Source organism: Erinaceus europaeus, chromosome 15 (assembly GCF_950295315.1).
Source record: "Erinaceus europaeus chromosome 15, mEriEur2.1, whole genome shotgun sequence".
NCBI lineage: Eukaryota > Metazoa > Chordata > Mammalia > Eulipotyphla > Erinaceidae > Erinaceus > Erinaceus europaeus.
In genome coordinates, this window is record NC_080176.1 from 94849360 (window position 1) to 94859785 (window position 10426).

Sequence of the window (10426 nt, forward strand, 5' to 3'; positions counted from 1 at the left end):
GAGAGAGGACAGGTCCACCACAAGGAGCCTGCTGCTCCTTGTTGGCTCACACCTCAGGCCCTGTGAGCTGTGGCCTTCTTATGATCTGATGCTTTGGCGTCCAGTGTGACGGGGCAGGATTCCCATCCTCCCTGTACCTCGGGTCCGTGCAGATGGTGGGTCTAGCCTGACCTGTCTTCCCCATCTTCTGGGGCACTGGGGAGACTCGGGGGCCATGTGGCCAGGGCTGTGCTGAGCCCTCATGATGCCCCCGCTCATTTCTGCCACTCACAGAGCTGTGTCTGCAGGGCGCGTCCTCCCCGCGTCTGTCCCTTGAATTCACCTCAGCTGCCCACACCACTCACACCCTCGTGCTGGCACAGCTCAGGAGTGGGGGGCCAGCCATAGGCACAGCCCCCCGGAGGACATGTGCCTCTCCCGCCCTGTCTGTGGGGAGCAGCCGCTCTGGGGACACCCCAGGTGTGTGGTGCCCTGGACAGGGACGCGGCTGGGCTGGCTGGTGATACCGAGTGCACCCGCAGCAGAGAAGTGCAGTGGAATTGGGTCTCGTCAGAATGTCCCCTTCCAGCTTTGCCAGGGTTGAAGGTGGCTCACAGCGTGGAGGGACAGGCCACGCAGCACCCGCCGGCTGCCACCTTTTCTTCCGTCTATTTACTGTTTTATTTACTGCCTCCGAGGCTGTTGCTGGGCCTGGTGCCTGGAGGACAACTCTGCTGTTCCATTATCTCCCCATTTTCATTTTCTGAGAGACATAGACACCTGCAGCCTGCTGCACAGCCCATGGAGCTTCCCCCATGCACAAGGGGACCAGGGGCTTGAACCCAGGTCCTGCAGCATGGAGATGTGTGCACTCTACCAGGCGCGCCACCTCCCGGCTCCTCTGCTTCTGGGGTTTCTATTCTGAGGTTTTCGATAATCCGTTTGTTCAGGAGTTTTCAAGTTTTTCCATTTTGTGGAGCTGGGCCTCTCACAGCTTCACTCCCAGGCCAGTTTTGCTCTCGTTCTGACAGAGGGTGCCACACACTGCAGGAGCCTGGTCCCCACCCCAGCCCCAGCCCCAGCCCCCAGGAGCTCTCTCCAGCCCCCGCAGCATTTGAGTGGAGGGGGAGTGGCTGGGAACCAGAGCAAAAGTGGGGTGTTTCCTCGCTGCTTCCTGCTGTGTCTCCCACCTGGTGTGTGTCCAGGCTTGTGCCATGCATTGTCAGGGGCTCGCAGGTTACAGCGGGAGCATGTGGCATCAGGGGAAGGAGGTGCAATGGGTGTGACATCACTGGTTCTACGTCCGCGCATGTGGAGCTGCTCACACCTGCCAGCCCTCTGCGGAGGCTGGAGCCAGGGAGTGGACAGCCTGTTAATCACACATGGAGGGCCTTGAACTCACTGTCTTGCCCTCTGGCTCTGGGGGTCTGGCCCAACCCTGCTGACCTCCTAGCCCTGCCCAGGTGTCCTGGGGCCTCCCTGGATAGGCCCTGGGGTGGGGAGGTGGCTGTCTGCTCCAGGAGCCTGGAAGTGGACTCTGGTGCCAGGACCACCAGCCAGGAGCCCTCCTATGACCTCCAGCACAGACAGCAGAGGTAGTTCCCCACGCAGGAGTGAGAGACCCTGGGCTTGGCTCTGGGGCTTCACTCCAGAGGGGGAGGGAGTCTGCAGGACCCCTGCTCACCTGCCTGGCTGTCCTGTGTGCCCCTTGTCCCCCTATGGGGTCTGGTCTTAGAGGGGACATGTGTGTCTCCCTGTGAACTCTGACCCTGGCAGTGATCTGGACTTCATGAGGTGGCCAGGAGCCCTCGCCCTGACCTGAGTCCTGGATTATGGGGGACAGAGCCTGGCGGAGGTGAACCCAAAGGCAGGAACAGGACACCAGCCTTCTCACCTCCAGACTACCTGAAGCCGGAGGCCGAGGGTTTGACCCCCGAGTGGCTGAGGGCAGCACCATGGCCAGTGACCCCCAGCTGGCCACCGGCACCCAGCTTTGTTCTCATGGCTGACAGGGCTCCTTCCTGAGTCGGGAGCAGTCTGTCCTGACTTGTCCCCTGGCCCAGTGATGAGGGCTTCCGGAATGTTCTGTTTGTGGTGGGAAGGGAGCCCGCCCTGGACGAGCTGGGGCAGGAACTGCTGCTGAGCTGAGCTGAGCCCACAGCCACCCCCGCTTCTAGAACTCGCCAGCCTACAAGCTCACCCACTCTCCCTGCCCTTGGCCCAGGTGTGGGGGGTGCCTGCAGGGGATTATGGCTGCTTCTCTCGCTGCCCCCAGTCTGAGAGGGCAGTGGGCAGTGTGTCTGCTCAGGGATGCCCAGAGCTACCGGTCAGGGCCGAGCTGTGCTCGGCCAGGGGTCTGAGGCCTCTAGGCTCAGACTTTGCTGAGTCAGAAGTTTTCACAGGCTGGAGAAAGGCACCTATACCCCCCCCCCCGGCACCTGCCTCCCTACATGGTCACCTGACACCCCCCAACCAGGCACCTGGCCCCCCAGCCTGGCACCGGCTACCCCAGGAATCTGACCCCTAACTATGCATGAGCATGGGGCTGGGGTTAACTCGCAGCTCCCCCACTGCCCACGGGCCACCCCATCTGTGACACTGCCCACAGGCCACCCCATCTGTGACACTGCCACAGGCCACCCCACCTGTGACACTGCCCACAGGCCACCCCATCTGTGACACTGCCCACAGGCCACCCCACCTGTGACACTGCCCACAGGCCACCCCATCTGTGACACTGCCCACAGGCCACCCCATCTGTGACACTGACCACAGGCCACCCCATCTGTAACACTGACCACGGGCCACCCCACCTGTGACAAAGCCCATGGGCCACCCCACCTGTGACACTGACCACAGGCCACCCCACCTGTGACACTGACCACAGGCCACCCCATCAGTGACCACAGGCCACCCCATCTGTGACACTGACCACGGGCCACCCCCATCTGTGACACTGACCATAGGCCACCCCCATCTGTGACACTGCCCACAGGCCACCCCATCTGTGACACTGACCACGGGCCACCCCCATCTGTGACACTGACCACAGGCCACCCCCATCTGTGACACTGACCACAGGCCACCCCCATCTGTGACACTGCCCACAGGCCACCCCATCTGTGACACTGACCATAGGCCACCCCCACCTGTGACACTGCCCACAGGCCACCCCACCTGTGACACTGACCACAGGCCACCCCACCTGTGACACTGACCACGGGCCACCCCCATCTGTGACACTGACCACAGGCTACCCCATCTGTGACACTGACCACAGGCCACCCCATCTGTGACACTGCCCACAGGCCACCCCACCTGTGACACTGACCACAGGCCACCCCACCTGTGACACAGCCCATGGGCCACCCCACCTGTGACACTGACCACGGGCCACCCCACCTGTGACACTGACCACAGGCCACCCCATCAGTGGCCACAGGCCACCCCATCTGTGACACTGACCACAGGCCACCCCATCTGTGACACAGCCCACGGACTACCCCATCTGTGACACAGCCCATGGGTCACCCCACCTGTGACACTGACCACAGGCCACCCCACCTGTGACACAGCCCACAGGCCACCCCATCTGCAGCAACCCATCATTGCCCACAGGAGCATCTACAGCCAACACACAGGGAATGGACAGTCCCCTCCCAGGGAGCAGAGGGCTGCAGTGTGTCCTGGCCTCCTGGTGGTCAGTGCACATCCCACTCGTCCATATTCCTGTCTCCCATTTGTCCTAACGTGTTGCCCTGGACTGTGCTCCTGGCCTGGCCCTCTGTGCTCCTGTGTCCATGTCTGGCCACATGTCCTGTCCTGTGTCCATGTCTGAGGGGCATGTAGGTTCACACGCTTCACCAAGCACTGTTCACATGTCTGTCTCGGTACACACTGCCTGGCGTGTTCATTGCATGCACACTCACACTTGCTCACGTGTGTGGCTCTCTGTGGCCAGGACGGACAGCCCAGGTGCAGACAGCAGACTCCCTGGGTGTCCTGAGATGAGCAGGGTGGCTGTCACAGCATGTCCTCAGAGACCCTCTGTGCTTGTAGGCTGCGCCCCTGGGTCGGGGGGGGGGGTGCTATGCAGGGGCACAGCCAGCCCTGATCCCCCAGCGGCTGCTCCTGACCTTGGGGCACTGTGTTGCCGCCCCCCGTAACACTGCTGACCTTCGAGGAATCACAGGCTGCCCCCCGAGGACCAAAAAAGCCATGCCTGTGGGGTGGGCTCCCAGGATGGCCTGCTTGTCCACACCAGCCTGGGGGGACACGAGCTGGGAGACGCGGCTGTCTCTGAAGCCATCGCTGGGCAGCATGCTCCCTAGTCAGGGGACAGATCCCAGTGAAGGCTGGCTGCAGGATTGTGCCGGGGCGGGGCTGCTGTCAGCACCCAGGGTCCCTGTCAGCAGAGCGCTTCTGACCTGAAACCAAGACCTGAAAAGGTCTCACCATGATAAACTAGTGGCAGGGTGAGGCCCCAGTGGGGCCAGAGAAGAGGTCCTCTGAGGTCACCTGGCTGTCATGCCAGGTCTCAGGACCCCTCTGAGGTCACCTGGCTGTCATGCCAGGTCTCAGGTCTGGGGGTCCCCCACTTCTGAAGTCTGTCCCCTCTGCCATCTCACCTTGGCCTTGACACCCATCATTCTGTGTGGTGGCTGGAGCGAGGTGGCTCTCGGCCTGGGTCACATGTTCCTGTGGAGACTGTCGGCCAGGATGCTGTGACCCTGAGGCTGTCGGTCACCTCAGCGTCATCATGATAGTCTGGCCGAGGCCTCCAGGAGGACCGAGTCACTCCTGGGCTGGTGTCACCTGTGCAGGTGAGCACAGGGTTCAGCAACAGACTTCATAGCAGGGAGGCTGGGCACACAGGGTGTCTCCTGGACGTGGGGGCTGGGCACACAGGGTGTCTCCTGGACGTGGAGGCTGGGAACACAGGTGTCACCTGGACGTGGAGGCTGGGCACACTGGGTGTCACCTGGACGTGGGGGCTGGGCACACACGGTGTCAGCTGAACGTGGGGGCTGGGCACACAGTGTTACCTGGATGTGGGGGCTGGGCACACAGTGTTACCTGGATGTGGGGGCTGGGCACACAGGTTGTCACCTGGACTTGGGGGAGTTGCTCCATGCCCTGTGGTTCCTGCCTGTTGTGAGGGCTATCCCGTGTGTGGTCTTACCCTCCCATCTCCCCACCTGCCCTGTCTCTCCTGACTGCACTGTCCCCCCACACCCATCTTCTATGTCCCCTGTCACTCACCTAACCACCCACTGTCCCCCATGACAGCTCTGTCCCCGATCCCCCCACCCTCATCCCCCCATTCCCATGTCCCCATCCCACCTGATGGCCCTGTCCACCCCACCCGTCCCCATCCTCCCGGCAGCCCTGTCCCCCCATCCTCGCCCCCCATGAAGCCCCTGTCCTCCCATCACCCCATCCCCCATGATGGCCCTGTCCCCCCATCACCCTGTCCCACCATGGCCCTGTCCTCCCTTCGCCCACTCCACAACACCCCTGTCCCCCTATCCCCCCACCCTCTTCCCCGACGGCCCTGTCCCTGTCCCCCCATCACCCCATCCCCCGATGACCCTGTCCACCATCCCCAGCCCCCCTGACACCACGACCCCCCATTCCCATCCCCCGATGGCCCTATCCACCATCCCCGGCCCCCCTGACATCATGACCCCCCATCCCCATCCCCGTCCCCCAACCCCATCCCTGTCCACCCCTGGCCCCATCCCGTCCCCCCGACCTCATCCCGTCCCCCTATCCCCCATCCCTGTCCTCCCAACCCCATCCCCTGTCCCCCTGATGGTCCTGTCCCCCCCCCCCCGGCCCCATCCCATCCCCCCGATGGTCCTGTCTCCCCTGACGGTTCTGTCCCCCCATCCCCCCGATGGTCCTGTCCCCACATCCCCCGCCCCTGTCCCCCTCCCCCCCGACCCCATCCCGTCCCACCTGACAACCCTGTTCCCCCATCCCCCATCCCCCGTCCCACCTGACGGCCCTGTCCCCACAGAGGAGGCGGAGAGCGGGCTGGCACAGGGCTCTCTGACACGCCGCCGCCGGGCCCTGGCGCTGAGGGAGGAGGCGCCACGCCGCCAGCTGCACATCGGGCTGCCCCGCGACTTCCGGCCGGTGTCGTCCATCATCGACGTGGACCTGCTGCCCGAGACCCACCGGCGCGTGCGGCTGTTCCGCCAGGGCTGCCAGCGGCCGCTGGGCTTCTACATCCGCGACGGCGCCAGCGTGCGGGTGGCGCCCCAGGGCCTGGAGCGCGTGCCTGGCATCTTCATCTCGCGCCTGGTGCCGGGCGGCCTGGCTGAGAGCACCGGGCTGCTGGCCGTGGACGATGAGGTGCTGGAGGTCAACGGCATCGAGGTGGCCGGCCGCACGCTGGACCAGGTGACCGACATGATGATCGCCAACAGCCACAACCTCATCATCACCGTCAAGCCCGCCAACCAGCGCAACAACGTGGTGCGCGGCCGCCCACGGGCCCCTGTCCCCGAGGAGCTGGACAGCGAGGAGGAGCCCGACCTGGTGCTGGACGGCCCGCAGCCCCGGCCCGGCCTCAACGGGCTGGCTGGCAGGGACGGCAGCGTGCGCCGGCTGCTCAGCTCTCTGCGCGACGACCCGCGCCACAGCCTGGCCCTGCCCCCGGGCGGCGTGGAGGAGCACGGCCCGGCTGTCACCCTGTAGCCCCCGGGGCCGGCGGGACGCTGGGGCTGCCCCAGGCCGGGCCCCTCCTGCCGCTCCGGGCTGGCCGCCCCGGATGTCCTCAGCCATTTCGCCGCCCCGAGGTGAGGCCCCGAGGCCGCTGTCCGCCCGCTGGACCTGGCCCGGAGCAGGCCGGACACCCCCGTGCCACCTGGGGTCCGGTGCTGGGCGTGAGGAAGCGGCCCTCCCGGCCTGTGGGCACAGGCACTTCCTGCAGAGACGCCCCCGAGTCCATGCGGCCTCTGCTCAGGGCCAGGCTGGGCGTAGACGGCACCGTCCCTCCACTGCACACGTTCCACGACGCGTCCTTCTAAACGTTTCTTCGTACGTGATTCCCATCCTTTAGGACATCCTCTGCTGGCAGCTCCCGGCAAGGGCGACATTCCCGGAGCCTGTCCGGTGCCCTGGTGGGCGGCTCCCCCTGCTGGTCAGTGACAGGCGCTCCGGGTCCGCCGGGACTCTGCAGACTGTTGGGCGGCTGCGGCTTCCTGCGGCCCGTCCAGGTTCACTCCTGTTTGCACAATCTGTCCGTCCCATTCCCAGCACAGTGAGGACCAAAGACACTCCCTGAGGCCCGGCCGAGGGTCCACACGGCCCACCTGGCGGACGTGGCGGCCTGGCACCAGGGACGGCGTCGACATGACCTAGGCCCAGAGCTGCCGTGCCTGGCCCCGTGGCCCTTCGCCGCTGGCCCTGGGGCCTGGCTGGGGCAGAGTCTGTGCCAAGAAGGAGTTATATTTCTTACCATATCTTAAGTTGTTGAGCAAGTCAAGTAATTTTTCTAAGAAAAAAAAAAAAAAAGAGGCTTTATCCTAAGACGGGTGTGACTGTTGAGCTGCTGGAATGTATTTTTGTACCAGACCTGTAATTCTGCCATTTTCTTTAAGACAAAACCAAACACTTCTACTGGAGACCATATCAGAGTGTTCCTGTTTTTATATACTGAAAGAATAAAGCTTTCCTCTGCTTCTAGTGGTCTGCGTTGCTGTCTCAGAGCGCTGGGAGCTGGTGTGAGCAGAGGAGTGGCCTCCGGCACCGGGCTGACAGCTGCCCTCGGCCTCTCGTCCTGGCCCTTCCAGACCCGATCAGTGTGCTGGGAGCAGGTGTGCAGCCCAGGGGCTCAGGTCCTGGAGAACCTGAGCTCCTGGACCCACGGAGGCCCCAGCAGCGAGAGGTCCGTGAGCGCTGTCTTTCAGGTGGACAGTGTCACACACACCGGGGCTGCCTGTCACATCACGGAGACGGCCGGGACAGGCTCCTCGATCAGGGCTATGGCTGCATGGCCCTCCCCATCCATGGGGCCACCCACGGGACCCAGACCTCGCTGTGCCCCAGGTCAGTCTTCAGCGATCCCAACGGGCAGCTGGCCAAGGCCACCGGACATGCTGATAGCTTGGGTCTGGAGGCGTCCTGAGCAGGCGGCCAGCAGTACATCCTGTGCCCATGGAACCTGTCCCAGCTCAAATGGGAGAGCCAGGGGTTGGCACTGTCCCCTTTCCATCCCCGTATGGACAGCAGTGGCCACTGGAGCAGTCCCAGGCTGTCCAGATGTTGTTGTCCGCTCATTCAGCCCAAGCATTTATCAAGACCGCTTAGGGGACTTGTGTGTGAGACGCGGGCGTCACCCAGCCCCATTGAACTAGGAAAAGACAGAGACAGGCTGGGGGTGTGGATCCACCTGCCAACACCCATGTCCAGTGGAGAAGCAATGACAGAAGCCAGAACTCCCACCTTCTGCTCCCCATAAAGAATTTGGCTCCAGACTCAGGGGGAGAAATGTCAGGGGAAGATGCCCAGAGGGCTCTGAACCTCAACTCCATCAGGACCCAGAGAAAGAGGAGGGAAAAGGAAGGGAGGGGCACTCAGAAGTAGTAACAGGTGTGGGTGTGACTTAGAGAGGAAGAGAAGGCAGTGTCCAAGCCCTTGGTCCCCACCTACGGGGAGGAAGCTTCCCGAGTGGTGAAGCAGGGCTGCAGGTGTCTGTCTCTCTCCCTCTGTATCTTCCCCTCCTCTCCCCTCTCAATTTCTGTCTTTAAATAAGGTTTTTTTTTTAAGTGCTTAGTTTATTTAAAAAGTAAGAGGAGACAGGAAAATAGGGGGAAATGGGCAAAAATACAGATAGATGGATAGACAAATAGTTATAGGGATAATCATCAGCCCCTATCTGTGACCTTGGGAGAAACACTGCAGTTTCCCATGGAGAGAATGAGGACACAGAGCTCTCTGGTGAACGGTGTGGGATTTTACCGGTTATCTTGTGATTTTTGTAAACCAACATTAAATCGTTAATAAAAACATCATTTTAAAAGGGGGGAGGGGAAGCCATTGAAATTGGCCATGACACCAAGGCCCCACGGATGGCTGCGGATTCTGAAGGACGCTACAGGGCCTGACCCTCAGGTGTCGCGCAGAGCGCAGGGAGGCTGTCCACACCTCTCGGCTGCCCGGCTCCAGGCAGGCCCCCAATATGCCCACATATTCTCCTAAACAGACAGCTCTGGAAACAACCTACCCCCATTTATGCATTGAAAAAGAGAATTTTTCAGTGAAAGAGAAGCCAGAGCACCCCTCGGGCAGAACCCAGGGCCTCCTGCCTGAGGCCACAGCTGAGGCCACACGGGAGCCACAGCCACGCGCACCGCACAGCTCAGGGCGACGGCTGCACCTCGGCCTCCGCTCCTGCTGGCATCCCAAAGCAAAGCCGCCAGCACTGTGCAGAGGCTGCCGTCTGTCTGCAGAGGGCGTCTACATATGAGAAGACCCCAGAGATTCAGTAAGTCTAACCCATGAATTCAGAAGAGGTGCAGTATACAAAACAAAAATAACCAGCGTTTCTATACACTAGGAACAAAGTTTCTGAAAAAAGAAAGAAAACCATATTAAATTTAATTAGTCCCAGGAGTCGGGCTGTAGCTCAGCGGGTTAAGCACAGGTGGCGCGAAACAGGACTGATGTAAGGATCCCGGTTCAAGCCCCCGGCTCCCCACCTGCAGGAGAGTGGCTTCACAGGTGGTGAAGCAGGTGTGCAGGTGTCTATCTTTCTCTCCCCCTCTCTGTCTTCCCCTCCTCTCCATTTCTCTCTGTTCTAGGCAACAAAGACATCAATAACAACAATAATAACTACAACAACAATAAAACAAGGGCAACAAAAGGGGAAATAAATATAAAATTTTTTTTTAATTTAATAAATCCCATGAAAAATAGCAAAAAAAAAAAAAAGGCCGGGCAGTGAGGACACAGCGTGGGAAACAGGTGAAGCCACAGTGCTGCGGGCAGCAAGACGATGGCGGTCTCAGAGCCCAGCGGCACCACCGGCGTGACACGGACACGGCAGACAAAGCAGGGCGAGAGCGAGCGGGAGGATCACAAAACAGGAGGGCTCACCCTGTCCCTTCTGCCCTGCGTGTGGCTACTGCTCCCGGGGACAGACAGAGGGAAGAGGGCAGGGAGCAGGGGGGCATGGGGGCAGGAAGGGAGCGCAGGGACACCGCCGAGCGGAGCAGGGCTCTGGTCTGTGTCTCCGACAAAGTCAATGAAAACACAGGTTTGGGGAGAAAATGCAACACGGCAAAGTCACGTACGGTGAGCCTCAGGCTGCAGAGGTCCCGGCCGCAGTGGTCCCAGGATCTCCCTCTCCACAGACACTCCTCGGGCAGTCGGTCCCCGGAATCCGGCATCTCCGTCACCACAGACTCACCTCGAGCAGTCAGTCCCCAGACCCCGG

General features: G+C 61.8%; 1 protein-coding gene across 1 annotated transcript in view; it reads left to right on the forward strand.

Moving 5' to 3' along the window:
• The window catches only part of PARD6G (par-6 family cell polarity regulator gamma), a 56769-nt gene extending 49988 nt beyond the window's left edge, over nucleotides 1-6781 (forward strand). Inside the window, exon 3 of the mRNA XM_007537093.3 lies at nucleotides 6002-6781. Within this exon, the coding sequence (XP_007537155.1) occupies nucleotides 6002-6684 (683 nt within the window). The 3' untranslated portion in view covers nucleotides 6685-6781. The remainder of the gene's footprint in view (nucleotides 1-6001) is intronic.
• The last annotated feature ends 3645 nt before the right edge of the window (nucleotides 6782-10426 follow it).